The following is a 20,045-nucleotide window of genomic DNA, read 5'->3' as shown; positions in this document are numbered from 1 at the left end:
CTGCTATATCCTTCTTTTGGACATCTCCTTTTGAAACTTGGAGCTCTGGTCCTGAATGTTTATGCACTTATATGTAAGTTAACTTTTAGTTGTCTCATCTTCTTATAATGCTCTGAGTGATTTTATTTGCTTTCTTCCTTGGCCTGTATGTTTTTTATGAGGACTTCTGTAATGTTTGGAAATTAGGGGCCAGTCATTATCCTGTAAATAATTCATTTCTGTTTTTATGTGTTATGCTGGAAAATAATAGTGTTTGCTTTAAAATGATTTATAATTTACATTTATATAATTGAGTAATCGCATGTACTTCTCTTTCTGTGTCCCCATGACCACTCCATTGTTTTCCTTAAGCTCGTTGGGATTATTTATCATTGAAATAATTAGATTTTATTAAGTAGCTATGGTTTTTTCAGTAGTTGTGTATGGATGTGAGAGTTGGACTGTAAAGAAGTCTGAGTGCTGATTGATGGTTTTGAACTGTGGTGCTGGAGAAGACTCTTGAGAGTCCCTTGGACTGCAAGATCAAACCAGTGAATCCTAAAGGAATCAACCCTGAATACTCATTGGAAGGACTAATGCTGAAGGTGAAGCTCCAATGCTTTTGGCCATCTGATGTGAAGAGCCGACTCACTGAAAAAGATCCTGATGCTGGGAAAAAGTGAGGGCAAGGGGAGAAGGAGGCAACAGAAGATGAGACGGTTGGATGGCATCATTGACACAATGGACATGAGTTTGAGCAAGCTCCAGGAGATACTGAAGGACAGGGAAACCTGGTGTGCTGCAGTTCTTGTGATTGCAAAGAGTCGGACACAACTTAGCAACTGAACAATTAAATAGCTAGCTCTTAATCATATGTATGTACCTGGAGTTAGTACTGAATTTTGTCCTGTCCCTAAACACTCACATTCATAGCAGAGTTCTACTCACATTAAGCAGGAATTCTAAAATTTCGTTCAATTTTCTTTTCTCAAGTGACATAATTTAATGCTGATGGGGAAAAAAAGAAAGGTAAAGGAAGTCTGGCATGTTTCACAGTGCATTAACAGGATTATGGTATCTAGTGAGCAGGTGATGATGGTCACATTCAATTCTGCTGCTAGTAAGACCTTATCTGTATGTTTAATTTCCAGACCCAAAACTTGGAGTGATGCAGACCAATGATGACTATCTAATGCTGACACACTACAAAAATACTGGTGTAAAGTTCTTCAGTTCAGTTCAGTTCAGTCGCTCAGTCGTGTCTGACTCTTTGTGACCCCATGAATCGCAGCACGCCAGGCCTCCCTGTCCATCACCAACTCCCGGAGTTCACTCAGACTCACGTCCATCGAGGCCGTGATGCCATCCAGCCATCTCATCCTCTGTCATCCCTTCTCCTCCTGCCCCCAATCCCTCCCAGCATCAGAGCCTTTTCCAATGAGTCAACTCTTCACATGAGGTGGCCAAAGTACTGGAGTTTCAGCTTTAGCATCATTCTCTCCAAAGAAATGCCAGGGCTGATCTCCTTCCGAATGGACTGGTTGGATCTCCTTGCAGTCCAAGGGACTCTCAAGAGTCTTCTCCAACATCACAGTTCAAAAGCATCAATTCTTTGGCACTCAACCTTCTTCACAGTCCAACTCTCACATCCATACGTGACCACAGGAAAAACCATAGCCTTGACTAGACGGACCTTAGTCGGCAAAGTAACATCTCTGCCTTTGAATATGCTATCTAGATTGGTCATAACTTTCCTTCCAAGGAGTAAGCGTCTTTTAATTTCATGACTGCAGTCACTATCTGCAGTGATTTTGGAGCCCAAAAAATTAAAGTCTGACACTGTTTCCACTGTTTCCCCATCTATTTCCCATGAAGTGATGGGACCGGATGCCATGATCTTCGTTTTTACAGACCTTTTAATTCTGTTCTGAGACTGTGTACTTGTTACTTTGGATTTTTGAAATGCTTTGTTTTGTGAAATACTGATGGAGTTTTAAAAAGTGTTTGTTTGTTTTTTTAATTAAGCTACCCCATTTAAATTAAGTTTAAAAAATTTTGTACTAGTTTTAATAAAATATACAAGTTTGGGAACAATATTGTATCCACCTCAGAGAGTGGCACAAAATGTCGAAGGACTTAAAACTTTCATGTGAGAAACAGCGAAAAGGACAAAGATGTTTAGCTTGAATGAGAGAAAACTGAACTCTTAAGAGCTAGAATCAGCAAACAGAAATTAGAGGGATATAGAGTTTGGCTCAATACAACTAAAAACATTTCAGTAGAGTGAGCTGATACCAACAAGAGTTCTGTGACCACTTGTATTAGATGACATTTATTATAGAAGTAGGACAAGATTATTTTGTAAAATAGTATAAAACCAGGAGGGGAAAAAAATCATCCTTAAGTTTGTTTTCATGATTGTAATAGTTTGACAGAAACTATAGGATGTGAAAAGTAGTCTGTGAATGGAAGCTCCAACTAAAAGAATTAAAGGAAAGGGAGAAAAAAAGGCAGTTTTTCAGAGATTAAAAACATTAAAAAAAAATTAAAGTATACTTCCCTACAGTGAGTCTGCCTGCAGGTTCGATTCCTATGTTGGGAAGATCCCCTGAGGAGGGACTGGCAACCCACTCCAGTACTCTTGTCTGGAGAATTTCATGGACAGAGGAGCCTGGCAGGCTACAGTTCATGGGGTCACAAAGAGTTGGACATGACTGAGTAACTTTTACCTACAATGAAATGCACAGAATTTTAAGTGTATTGTTCTATTAGGTGTCTTGAGCATACTTTTTTTGTTTTAGTTTTGACAGAACACAAACCATTACAGCCTATATGCCCCTTTTAAGATGTGTTGATAGAACATTAACGTCACCTCAGAATAGAGACCTTGTTCCTCTTGATTGTGTATTTTAATTCAGTTTCTGCTTTCACGTTTCTCTGTAATCAAGCTTTGTTGGGTCTAAGTATTTATTGTAAGCTAGAACTGATATTGTACTTTATATAAACATTTTATTGAGTGCTTACTCAGATTCTTTATATACATTTGTATTTCTCACCTTAACCCTGCAAGGTTGTTAATGTCCACATTTGCAGGTGACACAGTTGAAGCGCTAATGAATTTAATTAAGCCAGTGATACAGAACTGTTAAGTGCTAAGAATTGAACTCTAGACTGTAGAGCAGTGTTGCCCAATAGAATTTTTTGTGGTGGAAATGTTCTGTATCTGAATTACTACTACGTTAGCCATTAGTCACGTGTGGCTATTTGAACACCTGAGATGTGGTTAGCGTAGCTGAGGAGCTTTGCTGAAAATTTTAAAATTTTATTTAATTCTAACTAATTAAGATGTTAACTAGCCATAGCTCTTGAGTATATAGACTGCACGTGCCCTTTCTCCATCCTTCTCTGCTCTACGAAAGCAGGATTACTGGCCCTGCAAGGTGCCAGCCAGGCTGTTATTAAGTTAATAAACAAATGTTCCCTGAATCACTTTTAGCATATCTAAGGTTTGTTTTCTTTTTACGTTTTTAATTGTGAAAATTTCAAGCATACGAAAACAATGATTCTGTGCATTCTTTTTCATCTGTGACCCCTACCCCCTGGATCATTTTGTCAAATCCCAGGCATCGTTTCAAAATGGCTGACTTTTAAAGCTAAATTTTTCTTTTATCATTTAGCTTGATTTGAGGCTGCATTCCTTTTAATCAATTTTGAAAAAAATTGCACTGAAGAAAACAATGAACAGGTATGTTTAATACTAAAGAAGATTAATGTTAACATTATGTAATGCTTCCCTTGTGGCTCAACTGATAAAGAATCAGCCTGACATGCAGGAGACCTGGGTTCAATCCCAGGGGAGGGAAGAGCCCCTGGAGAAAGAGAAGGCTACCCACTCCAGTATTCTGGCCTGGAGAATTCCATGGTTTGTATAGTCCATGGGGTCGCAATGAGTCAGACACAACCGAGTGACTTGCACTATGTAATGTTAATATCAAATCTAAATGGCATATATTATATATTTGTGTTACATATAATCTTAAGTCTTCTGTTTTAAATCACCTAAATCATTATTTTCTATTAACATAAATAGCCATAGATTCTTTTACTTGCCATGTCACATTCACACATCTTCAGTCAGTTCAGTTCAGTTGCTCAGTAGTGTCCGACTCTTTGCGACCCCATGAACTACAGCATGCCAGGCCTTTCTGTCCCTCACCAATTCCCGAAGTTTACCCAAACTCAGGTGCATCGAGTTGGTGATGCCATCCATCCATCTCATCCTCTGTCGTCCCCTTCTCCTCCTGCCCCCAATCCCTCCCAGCATCAGGGTCTTTTCCAGTGAGTCAACTCTTTGCATGACGTGGCCAAAGTATTGGAGTTTCAGCTTTAGCATCAGTCCTTCCAATGAACACCCAGGACGGAGCTCCTTTAGGATGGACTGGTTGGATCTCCTTGCAGTCCAAGGGACTCTCAAGAGTCTTCTCTTACACCACAGTTCAAAAGCATCAATTCTTTGGCAGGAACCTTTTTTTCCTGTAACAAGGGTTTGGAGAAAAAGGATGAACTTCCTGTCAGCAATAGGTCTGGACTTTTCACAGCTTATTGAACTATTTAATGTATATAAGTAGCCAACTGTTGTAGAGATTTCTTACCCTCCATAGTCTTATTAGCAAAATTAGAAATAAATTTTTACAAGGGTCAGTGAGAAAATTGTCTTGTTGTTGTTCAGTTGCTCAGTCACATCCGGCTCTCTGCGACCCCTTGGACTGTAGCACGCCAGGCTTCCCTATCCTTCACCATCTTCCGAAGCTTGCTCAAATTCATGTCCATCGAGTCGGTGATGCCGTCCAACCACCTCATCCTCTGTTGTCCCCTTCTCCTCCTGCCTTCAGTCTTTCCCAGCATCAGAGTCTTTTCCAATGAGTTGGCCCTTCACATCAGGTGGCCGAAGTATTGGAGTTTCAGCTTCAGTCCTTCCAATGAATATTCAGGACTGATTTCTTTTAGGATTTGACTGGTTTGATCACCTTGCAGTCCAAGGGACTCTCAAGGGTCTTCTTAAACACCATAGTTCAAAAGCATCATTTCTTCAGTGCTCAGCCTTCTATATGCTCCAACTCTCACATCCATACATGACTATTAGAAAACCATAGCTTTGATTGTATGGACCTTTGCCGGCAATGTAATGTCTCTGCATTTTAATATGCTGTCTAGGTTTGTTATAGCTCTTCTTCCAAGAAGCAAGCATCTTTTAATTTCATGGCTGCAGTCACCATCTGCAGTGATTTTGGAGCCCAAGAAAATAAAGTCTGTCAGTTTCCATTGTATTCCTGTTTATTTGCCATGAAGTGATGGGACTGGATGCCATGGCCATAGTTTTTTGAATGTTGAGCCAGCTTTTTCACTCTCCTCTTTCAACCTTCATCAAGAGGCTCTTTAGTTTCTCTTTACTTTCTGCCATAAGGGTGATATCATCTTCATATCTGAGGTTATTCATATTTCTCCCAGCAATCTTGATTCCAGCTTGAACTTCATCCAGCCTGGCATTTTGCATGATGTACTCTGCATATAAGTTAAATATACAACCTTGACGTACTCCTTTCCCAGCCTTGACATACTTTCCATATTATGACAAAAAAAATCCTAAAGTTGTGACTTTCAGATGCTATGATCTGTTGGTATCAGTGCCTCAGCTGAGCCAAGGTGCTGATGGACAGTGCCAGAACACCTAGAGGGTTCCCTTCTGGGCAGGTTCTGCTCTTCCCTGGTGGCTCACTGCAGTGCAGGAGACCGCCTGCAATCCAAGAGAAGCAGGTTTGGATCCCTGGGTTGGGAAGATCCCCTGGAGAAAGGCAGGGCAACCCACTCCCTGTATTCTAATCATTCCACGGACAGAGGAACCTGGTGGGCTATAGTCCAGGGGTCGCAAGAGTTGAACACAACTGAGCGGCTAAATCAACCAGTTTTTAAAATTCTTTTCTGTTATCCAGATTAGATACATTTTATTGATCTGTTTTTCCTGTACAATGATTCTTTCCAGTTATATCCATTCTAGTGTTGGGTCTATACAGTGAGTTCTATCCTCATCTCCTCTAAGATGTTGCAAAGGGTTCACTAGTTAACTTCTTCCAACATTTTCATAATAGCTAATTTAAAGTATTGAATAGAAGTCTCTGTATTTGTGGGTTTTTTTTTCTTCTATGCAAGTTGAGATTTTCCTGTTTTTTCAAATGCCTCATAATCTTGGATTTTATCCCGGATGTTCTGAATATTAGTATCAGACTTTGGGTCTTGTTTTAAAGCCTTTGGAGAATGTTAATTTTGTTTTAGCAAATCTGGTTAGATTCAGGCTATAAGCCCCAACTATTTCTATGGACTGTAGTTCTTACATCAGTTCAGGTTTTAAAATCTTTGTAGTTCTGTTGGCTCTGTCCTGCTTATGTGCCATCCAGTAGCTGCTCTGAGGCCTGCATGATCTATCTATGGGTTCAGTTCTCAAAGTCTTGTGTGTTGTGATCAGATCCATGCATGTTTATGAACCCTGGAATTCATAAACATCTTTATGATTTTGCTTTCCCCAGTTCCACCTCCTTTGTGATGTTTCTGATATTTTGTTTCCTTGGCTCCTTGTCTCACCTTCTGACTAGAAAGCTGAGGTTCTCCTTATTTTGCTCTGCTGCATACTTCTGTTGATCATGCCCATATTTGGCTAGAAGCTTATCAATTTTATTGATCTTCTCAAAGGACCAGAATTTGGTTTCACTGGTTTCCTTTTTGTTTTTTCCTGTTTCATTTATTCTGTTCTTTTTACTTTTGTTTTTTCTGCTTACTTTGAGTTTAATTTGCTCTTATGTTTCTGATTTCTTAAGGTAGAAGCTGAGATGATAATTGGAGATCTTTTAGATTACAGGTTTTTTCCTGACCGCTTTCATAATTTTCTCTTTTGTCCTTATTTTTTAGCATTAGGATTGTGATGCGCCTCTTTTTATTTTTTTGCTTGCTTTTTGTTTTGTTTTGCTCTTTTCTTTCTTTTTTTTTTTTAGTTCATCCTGCTTGGAGTTTGTTGAGATTCTTGGATTTGTGGGTTTAGAGTTTTTGTCAAATTTGCAGTTTTTGATATTTTTCCCACTTTAGTTTTTCTGTCCTCTTCTCTGACTCCTGTTACATGTATGTGTTAGACCATTAGACCGCCTGATATTGTGCCACAGGTAGGAGTTCTGTGTTCTGTCTTTCATTTTCCTTTTTCGTCTTCCATTCTGGATTGGTTCTTTTCAGGTTCACGCAGCCACTTACGTTCTCTGTCATGGTTTTGTTCACTGCACCAGTTTCAGGTTCACTGCAGTGTTTAATATTTTAAGCCCATATCGTTAACTTTTCATTTTCGATGCTATATTTTTCTATTGTACAATTTCTCTTCCTTAATAATTCCATTTTTCTATTGAGATTTCCTGTTTGTTTTCTGATTATATTCATGGTTTTCCTTTCAGTCTTTTAATAATACATAACAGAAACTTTTTAAAGTCTGCCTGCAACTTCTGCCATTATTTCTGAATCTTGTTTCTGTTGGTTGTTTTTTTTTTTTTTTTCTGTAGGTCAGAGTCACAATTTCCTGTTTCTTCACTTTTCTAATGATTCCTCTTTTTTCATAATGTATTATGGATGCTAGGGTATTAAGTGTCTGGATCTTGTTCTTTTGTAATAAAGTTTTGTTTTGGCAAGTGGTTAATTAGCTTGTGCATCAGCTTCTTCTTATTTTTAAGTTTTAATAAAAATGAGTCTAGATTATCCTTATTCCTAAGGTTTTGAGTATTTAATGAAACCTAACTGTTTGGCACTCAAATGTCTCCCAGCCATATATAAGCAGCAGTAGCTGTTTAGCTCATGGAGGCCTGGCGTGCTGTGATTTATGGGGTCGCAAAGAGTCGGACACGACTGAGTGACTGAATTGAACTGAACCTGGTAGTTTTTCTTTGCCAGCTTGAGTAGAAATCTGCAGTATACCTGACCAATTTAATATTTGACCAAGACTCTTGTGCAGATTTCTAAAACTTCATATCTGTACAGTTCTTCTTGATGATACCTTGCTCTATAAATTTCATCTTTTCAGGCAGTTTCTAATTCTGATACCTACTTAGATCAGTAAGACTGCCATGTTTTGTTTTTGTTCTTCCTCTCTATTCTACAGTCTGGAAAATTCCTCTGGGGGGGAAAAAAAAGGTTTTCTTGAGATTTACCTTGTTTCCCTTCAGAAAGTGCACAGTCCTGTGTTGGCCCTTGTCCAGTGGCTGAAAATAGTTATTTATTTACTTAACTAGTTTCATGCTTGGCAGGAGCATCAACTGTATCAGTTATTCCTATACATTTAGAAGCAGGAGTCTCAGCGTATGTTGTCAACATTTAGCACATGGGATTTGAACAGTTCATTCTGCTTTAATTATGTCCTGTTTAGCTTTACTGTTTCTGTAGCAGTGTTGATATTTTAAATTTTAGTTGCTAATGAAAACTTAACAGTCTATAATGTTCTAATATTTTGATACTATTATGTTTAATTTTGAATTACTATGAGGCAGGTGAAGAATAGAATAATATGGCATTCATTGCATGCTAAGGGAGACCCTTATTCATAATTCTGAAATTTCAGGAACTCTCCATATACAAGAATTTCAGAGACAGAACTGTGGACATGTATTTTTATTTAGTTTGATGATTTTACTGTGAAGACTTAATATGTCTGCCCACTATGTCATTTTACAAAGCTTGTTTTAAATGAACTGATGTGAAATCTTTGCTCACAGTATACTGTGTAGTATTTCTATCTCTTTTTCTCTAAATAAATTTTCTATAAAATTTAATTTAAGTCTGCAAGTTTGGTTAAAACAATATTAAGAACCTTATGATGAAAAAAAAAGAAAGAATCTTATTGTGGTAAATTTATTTCCATGGTTCTGTAGAATGAACTTTAGTGATAGTGTTACATGGGAGTTGCAAAAACAAGCAAATTGCTATTTTTTTATTCATTTACATCTTTTAAATGGTTCAGAAAAGGACACCTTATGATTATATCTTCTAAATATATTTTAAGACTGCTTTTATAAGATTGGATTTTGATTAGACGCATATTAAAACTGAATTATGCATATATCTGGCCTTATGTTTGGAGGAAAGAAATTGTTGAATGAAATACGTTGCACTCTTTCGTATTTTTCTTGTAAACCCTGTATGCCATTAGAGTTTATCCTTGGGCAAATGAAGAATTTTTTCGGAATTTTTCTGGGATAAGGTAAGTTGAATATCTGTTGTTACTTTTTCCAGTAAACTACTACTCTCATTTGTAATGAGTGACCTGTTGTAGGAGTAGTGCTTTTTAGAAAAAAAAATAGATTGAAGTCTGTTTCCTTAAATGCACACGAAGGGTATGCCATCTTTAATTACTTTTATAGGTCACATTGACAAGATAATTGGGTTAGTGGCATTGAGTATAATTTCAATATAGAAGACTACCAAATTTCATTAATGGGAACATAATCATTAGGAACTGAAACATAATTACTGTTCTGAAGTGTGATAAAATAAAAAGCTAAGTACTGTACCATCTCATATTCAAATAGAGTTTGGTTTTTGATTTTCATTTGGCAGATTCAGTTATTTGGGGGAATTTTCTAGTTGGTCAGTTGTTTTATGTGTGTGCTTTTTTGTCACCTTATTTTTGGCATTTTTATTGCCTATTTGGCTTCCCTGGTGGCTCAGTCGGCCTGCGGTGCAGGAGACACAGGTTCAGTCTCTGGGTCGGAAAGATCCCCTGGATCTTCCAGTATGGCTACCCACTCCAGTATTCTGACCTGGGAAATCCCATGGACAGAGGAGCCTGGCAGGCTACAGTCCATAGGGTCACGCAGAATTGGACACGACCAAATTGACTTAGCCCGCAGGTACGCATGCACTCATGCACGCACTGAGTAAGTAAAGAAGCAAAAGGTGAGGTAAAGTTGAATTTGTTGATTGGAAGATCTGTTAGGAGATGACAACTCTGGGCTTTAATAATACTTAATAAAATTTCTGTATGTGGTGCAGAGAGCTCTCAACCAGGACTGACTCGGAGAGGGCCTCAACTGTTAAGCCCTCCAACACTTCTCTAGGTATTTTGCCCCTGACTTGGTTTGTAATTTCTGGCAACAGATGCACGAAGGAGCCCGTGCAGATTTTGGGATGTCTTGTTCCTGAATAGTTGCGTCGTTTTCAGTGCTCTGTCTTGGAGACCTCAGCCTCCCTGAGCTTCAGTCTTCGTCCCCTCGTCTCCGTGGACTGTCCTGTGCTCTGAGACCCTTCTTCCTGTGCTGTGATCTGTAGAGCAGTGACGTTACCCAGTGTATCGTGTCCCTCCCCCGCCTCCGCGGTTCACAGCCCGTGCTGCCTGTTGTTCAGTGTCTGACAACAGTTAGCTTATACATTTTGTCTCATTTTGTTGTTTAAGATAAAAGGACACATTTCTCCTCACTTCACTGTGGCCAAAAGTGGAACTTCCCTTACTATATTTTTATAGAAATAAAGTTGTAGAAAGCTAATTGAAGGTTTTAAGAACAATGTACTTAAATTATTCTTTGTATGAGTGTTCTTGTTTAGTTGCTATGTCTTTTCCGACTCTTTTGCGACCCCATGGGCTATTGGCCCACGAGCCTCCTCTGACCATGGGATTTCTCTGGCAAGAATACTGGAGTAGGTTGCCCTTTTCTTCTTCAGGGACCTTCCCAACCCAGGAATGGAACCCTTGTCTCCCGCATTGACAGGAAGATTCTTTCCCACTGAGCTACCAGGGAAGCCCATGATGTGGTTCCTGGAAAACAGTGAGAAGTCATGAGTGTTGCTTTTAATTAGCTTCCTTTAATGCCTTTTACTATTATTACAAGAAAAACGTTGCTTTAGGCTTTCTGCTGGGTAAATAGGAACACTAAATTCAGTTGCTTAGTCTTAACGTTTCTTTGGCTGTGTCTGGTTAAGTTACTGCTGCTGCTCTCCCCTCCCTCGTATCCCTCAGATCACTTTGCTTGTTGACTGTGGGAGAATCAGAGAGTTAGGAAGCTATTGCAGAGAAACTAGGACTGATGAATCTATTAGAGGATGGAAGTGTCAGGGATGAAAGCACAGAGGATAATTAGGTTTCTTGTTTTGTCATCTGAATGAGGTTGAGTTGAAGGAAATGGACCTCTTGAGATGCTAAAGACTTGGTGAAGAACAGATTCTCGGGTTGAGGGTGGAAATCAGTTGTGTTTTGGACTGTATATTAGGTTTGAGAAGTGAACAATAAAATAAAGATGGTGAGTACATAGTTGATTGTAGAACAGCTTTGTGGTTGGCTTTTGCATTGAGCTTTAGCCAGTTGATTTCTTCGTGCTGAATGTAAAATTTTACATTTTTGTTTCTATACATTTTTCTCCTGTGATTTTATTATCATTTGCATTAACTATCTCAGCCAGATTTTTGAGTGTTATTGTTTCAAAAATTAAGACTAAAATTTGTTTAAACTTAGGACAGTAAATTCTGACATAAATTATCATATCTTTAAGGTACACAGACTTTCTGTAATGAATACAGTGCTTTAAAAATCGCTGTTATGAAAGCACATGTTGATACATTTGTAGAAAAGGAGAACTTGGAACTTCATTACCACATTTGCTCACTTGTCTTTTCCTTATTCTGTCATTGTGCTTATATCACAGTATTTTGATAAATCAGAACTAAATATTTACATTTCTATAATTATGTGTGTATTTATTGTTGAGCCAAATATTACACTGAGACCGTAATTCCTTACATAAGCTTTATTTCTCCTGGAGTTAAAAATCTATCTTACTTATTCAGTTCGGTTTCTGTAGACTCATTGGTCATTTTCCCCAAATGTGCCTGTACTCTGTCATGTGCTTATAAATAATATTTTCCATGTTATGAAGTACTCAGGTTCCATTTTTGACTTTGCTAGAAACCTATTCCATGGTGGCCTCTGGAATCCTGTTTCATTTTGGAGTGGTTTTTCTTTTTTCTACATTAGAGTACTGATTTACTAAGTTCCACGTTGTCTTTTTTGTTTGTTTGTTTGTTTTGATTTCTTTAAATAACCTCCTAAGGAAGAGTGCAAAGATAAAATTTTAACTTTCTGAGAAGCCTTAAAATGTCCTTTTACTTAGATACTTGATTGACAGTTTAGCTGGGTAAGAAATTCTGAATTTTGAAGACTCTGTGTAGATATTTTACAACTTTCAGCAGTATACCATTTTTACTTTAGAGTAAACCTTCAGTGCTATTCTGATTGCATATCCTTTTTATGTGACTTGTTTTTTTTCCTCTGGCAGTTTTTAAGGACCTTTATTTCTCGGCTTTGAATTTTCATTATGACGTGTGTCTCTTTCTCTCCCTTCTTTAATTTGCATGCACTTGTTTGCCTTTTGTGGCTTCAGAGACTTCTTTCCTTCAGTTAAAAAGAAAATGTTATTTTAAAATATAATTTCCACACCCCCTACCCCAATTTTCACATTATATTAACACTTGTTGGACCTTTTGAAGTCTACTAATGCTTATTTTTTCTAATGTGTGTTTTGTCCCTTTGTCTACGTTTTACTTTCTGTATTTGAACTGTCTATATTTTAAAAAAAATTTTGGTTGCTCAGTATGGCTGCATTTTTATTTTTTTTTCAGTTTTGAATGTGGAATGTGACTTGTAGGATCTCAGTTCCCCAACCAGGGATTAAACCCAGGCTACTGCAGTGAAAGTGCCAAATCCAAATTACTAGGCCACCAGGGAGTTCTGTGTGTGTGTGTGTGTGTAATTGGCATTTTTGTGGAATTTAGAAAATGGAAGTAACATGAGATCATTTTGTTGTGTTTAACAGAATTAGAAGTTTAGCACCAAATTCAAAGTTGTTTACATTTTTACTAAACTTAAATTTTTTCTTTTTTATTTTGACAGAGGTGTTATGAACATAAACAGTACAGAAATGGATTGAAATTCTGTAAACAAATCCTCTCTAATCCCAAATTTGCTGAGCATGGAGGTAAGTGTAAATGTAGTACACTTGCATGTAAGCATAAGTAGGTAAGGTTCTGCTTGCTTATCTGATTTCACTTATTTGGGCTCTGTTACTCCCAGATGCCAAGACTATTTTCCAGAGAGAGTGGACCTTATCCTTATGCCTGTGGGAAGATATTTAATACTAATAGTTTGAGTTTATTGTTGAGAAAATGATAACACGATCTACTTGAGTTCTGATTTATTTCTGCTTTGAATATTAGCACCATAGGAAAGGCAAAAGAACCTAGTAAAACAAATATGCTAATTTAAGTTTAATAAGTAAGTTTATTTTAAATGGTTACAAGAAAATTTTGCTTGACAACTTTGGTTGAGCAGAAGAAATTTTATTCCTTAGAATAAACTTATTCAGAAAGTGTCCGTTTGGGCCTTTGCTCATGAACCAGCATCTTCTTATTTAGAGCATTGTATCTTAGCTTTTCAAGACAGTCAAGTTTAAGATGTGATTTATACATATTTTGAAAGTTTATGTGGCGTTAGCCTGTGTGAGGGTAGAAGATTGGACAGTGAGAAGTTTGTAGGGTAAAGGCAGAGCTTGTAGCTCAACTTTGGAAGAGGCGAAGGAGCAGTGAACTTTCACAAGTCTGATTCGTACAGTTAGGAACCATGGTTCTTTGTTCATTGGATAGTGTTCTGTTAGTGTTGAAGAGAGAGAGTAATAATTCTCTGTTAGCTTTCTGTACTCTTGCATACTTTCATTATAATAATAACATTGTTGAATGACAGAAAGCAGTGGATATTAACTATGTAAAATTTTCTTTCTCCATTTCCTTCTTAAAAAATAGTTTTGCTTGGGACTTCCTTGAACATCCAGTGGTTGACTCTATGCTTTCATTGCAGGGGGCACAGGTTCAGTCCCTTATCAGGGAACTGAGATCCTGTGTGCCATGCCTCATGGTATATATGTGTGTGTGTATATATATGTGTGTGTGTGTCTATATATATATATGTAGTTACATATATATATGTAATTTTGCTAGCCAATTGGATATTAGGTTGTTTTATATTCTTTCTAAAAGTATACATAACAGTAATGTAATATAATAGACAACGTAGAGTTTGAGTACAGCATAGAACCAGCTTTCATTGTTTCTAAAGTGTACTTTCCCCTCATATTTCAACACATCTGAAATCAGGTTGCATATGAAGTGTCATAATTTAATTGCAGTAGTTTTTAGCAGCAGTAAGTTATGATTTATTCTAAACTTCCTAACAACCTACATTTTCATTAAAACACTTGAAGGAGTTTCTTACAAGAATAGATTTTTACCTGTTTAACAACAAAGGGTTACTTTCTACGGTACCTTGCTAATTTGGCTAATTGCCAAATATATTTTGTTTGTTTGCTTCTTTTTTCCTTGAATTTACACAGATTTATGATGATTAGTACATACTTTTTTCTTTTTTTTGCTTCCATTTCTTTATCTCTATTTTACTGTAAATATTGATTCTTCCTTTCTATCTTTAATCCTTATCATTTATACCAAATTAATTTTTCTATAAATTTAAATTTGTAGTCCTAAAAGTTAGGCAAATTAACTATAACATTTTATACTCCTTTGTGCTTCATAGAATATACATTGTAAAATTAGAACTATTGCTTTTTCCCTTTCTGAAAATTAGTATTTTCCTCAACTCTTTGTATTGTGAATGGTGGATGTCTGACATCTTTAGTTTGTATTTTTAATAGTAATCCCAAAGAATCATTTTTAAATGGTAAAAATCAGAAATGTAGATAATTGATGCATATATTTTAATCATTGAACAGTGAATTTAATTTCTGTGTAACTTGGGTTCACAGAGATAAAGTCCGTTACAGGATTTCACTTTCCCATACTTTAAAGGATTGGTTTAACTAGGTCATCCCAAGGAAAATAATTTTGTCTTGTTACCATGTACATTACCAGATATTCATGCGTTTCTATATCTTTTTATCTAAAACACAATTCTAGGGAGGCCTGTATTATGGAAATGTGTAGTTACTTCATTTGTCAATTTAAAAAATATTTTAATTCTGTAAAAGCCTGGATATTTTCCCAATAATCTCCTTGAAGTTTTAAATACTTAAGATAATGTAACAGTTGTTTTTGAGATTATCGTACCTTTTTTGTTGTTGGTTATCTTTAAGTTCCTTCTTTCTTTTTTTTTTTTAAATAGAAACTCTGGCTATGAAAGGATTAACATTGAACTGTTTGGGGAAAAAGGAAGAAGCTTATGAGTTGGTTCGTAGAGGTTTGAGAAATGACTTGAAGAGTCATGTGTGTATCCTTTTTGAGATAATATTTAAGGGTTGAATTGGGATGGCTTGAGTTTAGGCAGCAATTTGAGAGTCAGAAGTTTTAGATCTCTCTTACTGTGTAACTCAAGAAGAGATGATTCTTTCTTCAGTTGAGTACCATCACTTGCTTTCATTTAGGAAACATTTTTGTATACCTGCCATGGCCTAACATCATATCTATTTACAGATAAATGGGATTTGCCTATTTTAATATCTGTGAAAGCTCTTCCCACACTTAAAAAAGAGGCACCCTGCCAGGTTCATCATAGCATGAATTTAGAGAAGGATATACAATAAGGCATGTTAGAAGTCAAGTATAGTGTACTGAGGAAGCCCAGGGCTTGGAGTGTGCTTCACTTAGGCTTTAATCTCAGCTCAGCTTCTTTTTAACTGTGATCTTAGGGCATAGTCCTCATGTGTAAGATGAGAATAATCATACCCACTTCACTGTGGTCTTGTAAAGATGTGATGATACTCAACATAGTCCCTGATAATGCTAAGTACTGTATGAGATAAATTTTATTTCATTAAGGGAAGTGTGAGAGTCAGAACAAGTACAAATGTCTAAGGGAAGATAGAGACAAAATTCTGGGTTGCTATTTTTTAAATAGTTTTAAACAAATATTTCTTTACCTGTTTTGTTGGCTAACAGTTTTAAGTGCTGAAACAACAAATTTTTAAGTGTTAACTTATATGCAGAGTACATCATAATTAACGCTGGGCTGGAAGAAGCACAAGTTGGAATGAAGATTGCCGGGAGAAATATCAATAACCTCACATATGCAGACGACACCACCCTTATGGCAGAAAGTGAAGAGGAACTAAAAAGCCTCTTGATGAAAGTGAAAGAGGAGAGTGAAAACGTTGCCTTAAAGCTCAACATTCAGAAAATGAAGATCATGGCATCTGGTCCCATCACTTCATGGGAAACAGATGGGGAAACAGTGGAAACAGTGTCAGACTTTATTTTTTTGGGCTCCAAAATCACTGCAGATGGTGATTGCAGCCATGAAATTAAAAGACACTTACTCCTTGGAAGGGAAGTTATGACCAACCAAGAAAGCATATTCAAAAGCAGAGATATTACTTTGCCAACAAAGGTCTGTCTAGTCAAGGCTCTGGTTTTTCCAGTAGTCATGTGTGGATGTGAGAGTTGGACTGTAAAGAAAGCTGAGCACTGAAGAATTGATGCTTTTGAACTGTGGTGTTGGAGAAGACTCTTGAGAGTCCCTTGGACTGCAAGGAGATCCAACCAGTCCATTCGGAAGGAGATCAGTCCTGGATGTTCTTTGGAAGGAATGATGCTGAAGCTGAAACTCCAGTACTTTGGCCACCTCATGTGAAGAGTTGACTCATTGGAAAAGACTCCGATGCTGGAGGGATTGGGGGCAGGAGGAGAATGGGACGACTGAGGATGAGATGGCTGGATGGCATCACCGACTCGATGGATGTGAGTTTGAGTGAACTCCAGGAGTTGGTGATGGACAGGGAGGCCTGGCGTGCTGTGATTCATGGGGTTGCAAAGAGTTGGACATGACTGAGCGACTGAACTGAACTGAACTGAACTGAACCCCTGGAATAATATAAAGTAGGAAAAGAAAAGGATTTTGCTCTCAAGGATCTTACAGCCTAGTGCAGGAAGATATTTGATAGAAGCTTAACACTTCTAAGTACATAAAATGTTACAGCTTATTCAAAAATTATCACTAATCCAGTAAGGCAGAAGTGAGTTAGGAGTAACCAGAAACTATAAAGGTAAGCAAAGGGTTAGTTAATAAGGGTGTTGTAGATATTTTTTCATCAGTTTTAATATTGGTGTAGTGTTCTCTATTGACTTACCATGCTTTATATAATTCTGTTCCTCTTGATGAACATAAATTTCAGGATAGATTTTTATAAGGTGATGATTTGTGTGTGCTTGTGTGTTCAGTCGTGTCCAACTCTTTGTGACCCTGTGGCCTGTAGCCCACCAGGCTTCGCTGTCTATGGGATTTGCCAGGTGAGAATACTGGAATGGGTTGCCATTTTTTCCTCTTGGGCATCTTTCCACATCTCCTGTGTCTCCTGCATTGGCAGGAAGATTCTTTACCACTGAGCCACTGGTGAAGATTAGAGGCAGTTAAAAGGCGTTTCAGTGCTCAAGAGAGTTGAACAAGTCCTCAAACAACAGGGTATTGTTGTTGAAATGGGGGTGGGCTGAATGAGGAAATAGGTTATGGGGGCCAGATTTTGAAGGGTAGTATATCTCAGACTTTTAAAGCCACATTCCAACTGAGAAGATTTGCATTATAAAAGCAAAGATCGTTTTTCAAATAAAATTTATAACATTATATATATATTTTTAGTTATGCATGTCACCCTAGACATTCTTTGTTTACTGACTCTGTTAAGGGTTCTTGTTGTAAAAGTTGTCAGATTGGAAAATTTGAACCTGATCTGAGAGAAATACTATTAACTTTCTGGAAAGGGAAATAGACTTTTTTCTTTTGATTGTATGTATTTTAGAAAGATTACTCAGGCAAGTGAGAGTGAAAGCAGAGAAACTGCAGGAGGTTGGGTGATTTGCAGTAATAAAAATCTAAAGTGAAAAAAGACCTGTGTTAGGGGAGTAGGATTATGTACGCATTTTTTCCCTCTGTAGTACAGTTGTATGACCTACTGTAATTTTACTTACCTGTATTCCTTACTAGACTTATAAAATTTTAATGTATGTCATACTATGTTGTGGATACCTGTTCTCTTTCAAAAATAGATAATTCTCAATATCTATTGAGCCATTTATTTTGGGTCAGCCACTGAGCACTTTGTACATATTATTCTATTTTGTCACCATACTCCTATGCTGTATGGACTTTCTCTTTATTTACATTTTATAATTAAGGAAACATATGATTAAATTAACTTATTTAAAGTAAGACAGGCTAGACCTGTTTTCTTTGTCTTGAGAAGCTGTATTGTTTTCCGTTGTTATCAAACTGCTGCTGCTACTGCTGCTAAGTCACTTCAGTCGTGTCCGACTCTGTGTGACCCCATAGACGGCAGCCCACCAGGCTCCCCCGTCCCTGGGATTCTCCAGGCAAGAACACTGGAGTGGGTTGCCATTTCCTTCTCCAGTGCATGAAAGTGAAGAGTGAAAGTGAAGTCGCTCAGTCGTGTCCGACTCTTAGCCACCCCGTGGACTGCAGCCCACCAGGCTCCTCCATCCATGGGATTTTCCAGGCAAGAGTACTGGTGTGGGGTGCCATTGCCTTCTCCAGTTATCAAACTACTACTATCTTTATTCTTTCTCTTTTTTAAGCTTTTAATTTTATAAATAGCTGTAACTTTCTGAGTTTCCTGGAGAACATTATTGGAATATTATTTCTTGACTTGTAGGTTGTATCCTTAACTAAATCCTTTAGGTTGGCATGTTTATGGCCTTCTCCAGAGGTCAGACAAGAAATATGATGAAGCCATTAAGTGTTACAGAAATGCGCTAAAATGGGATAAAGACAATCTTCAAATCTTAAGGGACCTTTCTTTATTACAGATTCAAATGCGAGATCTTGAGGGTTACAGGGTAAGTAGAGAATTATTTTTTTTATTCTAATGAAGAAATATTTTTAACGTATTTAAAACTTTTTTGAGTACTTTTTGATAACAATTTTCCATTAAAAAAAATTAATTGAATTTGCCTCCTTCCTCCAGTAGTGGTTGTGTTTGTAACTGGACTAAGCAGATTTAAAAGTTACTTTACTGTGAAGCAGAGTTGGATTACTATACAAGATTGAGTTAATTTAGTGAAAAATTAACACACACACACAAACACACACACACACACACGTTTGTTCTTTTTACTTCCATAGAGACTAACATTCTGTTTTTGTAGCTACATTGGAGAGGGGAGATTTTTTCCTTTCAGTTTTACTCAAATACAATTAATGTACAGTACTGCATACATTTTAGGTGTACATCATAATGATTTGATTTACATCATGAAATGTTACCACAACAGGTTTAGTGAACATGCATCATGTTATATAGATATAAAATAATACAAAAAGAAAAAAAATATTTTTTCCTGATGATGAGAACTTCTAAGGTTTACTCTCATAGCAGTTTTTACATATAGCCTACAGAAATGTTAATTATATTAATCATTTTGTACATTATATCCCTAGAACTTAATTTTGTCTTGGAATTGGATGTGTGTACCTTTTTATCACCTTCATACAGTACACCATCCTGCCTCCTTCCCACCTCTGGTAACCACAAATCTGATTTCTTCTTCTGTGAGTTTCATTAGTTGGTTATTTGGCTTTTTTTTTCTTTTGAAGTTTAACTGCCCTTAACTGTTCATATTAGTTCTTGGTGCACAACATAGTGTTTTGATATTTTTATACATTGCAAAATGATCACCACTATAGCTATATTTTAACCCTTAAAAATCAGTCTCTTAAATCAGGTTTATTTAGTTCCTCTTTTTTTTTCTTCCATGAAATGCCTACTGAGTTGCTTTCTGTACTTCTTAACTCAGTAGTTGGGCACTGTATTTATAAAAAACTTTTTACCTTTGCACTATATTTTCCATTCTTTCTTCTCAGAGTAAGTAGATGAGTAAGTAATAAAGGGTACCCTGTCTTATATCTTAATGTTTAAAAAAATTATTTCTAAGATTGTCTTGGAAGCTTCATTGTGCTTATTAAATACTTTTATGCTTCCATAGATCTA

General features: G+C 36.9%; 1 protein-coding gene across 2 annotated transcripts in view; it reads left to right on the top strand.

The window, feature by feature from the left end:
• Positions 1–20,045, top strand: part of NAA15 (N-alpha-acetyltransferase 15, NatA auxiliary subunit) — a 69,334-nt gene that overhangs the window by 10,695 nt on the left and 38,594 nt on the right. For both annotated transcript variants that reach the window (XM_052654335.1, XM_052654334.1), the window contains exons 2-4: positions 12,938–13,022; positions 15,215–15,319; positions 18,737–18,894. In XM_052654335.1, the coding sequence (XP_052510295.1) occupies positions 12,938–13,022; positions 15,215–15,319; positions 18,737–18,894 (348 nt within the window). The remainder of the gene's footprint in view (positions 1–12,937; positions 13,023–15,214; positions 15,320–18,736; positions 18,895–20,045) is intronic.

The sequence above is a fragment of the Budorcas taxicolor genome, chromosome 17 (assembly GCF_023091745.1).
Source record: "Budorcas taxicolor isolate Tak-1 chromosome 17, Takin1.1, whole genome shotgun sequence".
NCBI lineage: Eukaryota > Metazoa > Chordata > Mammalia > Artiodactyla > Bovidae > Budorcas > Budorcas taxicolor.
Note: the sequence above shows the minus strand (reverse complement) of the source record. Positions and strands in the feature narration are given on the sequence as shown.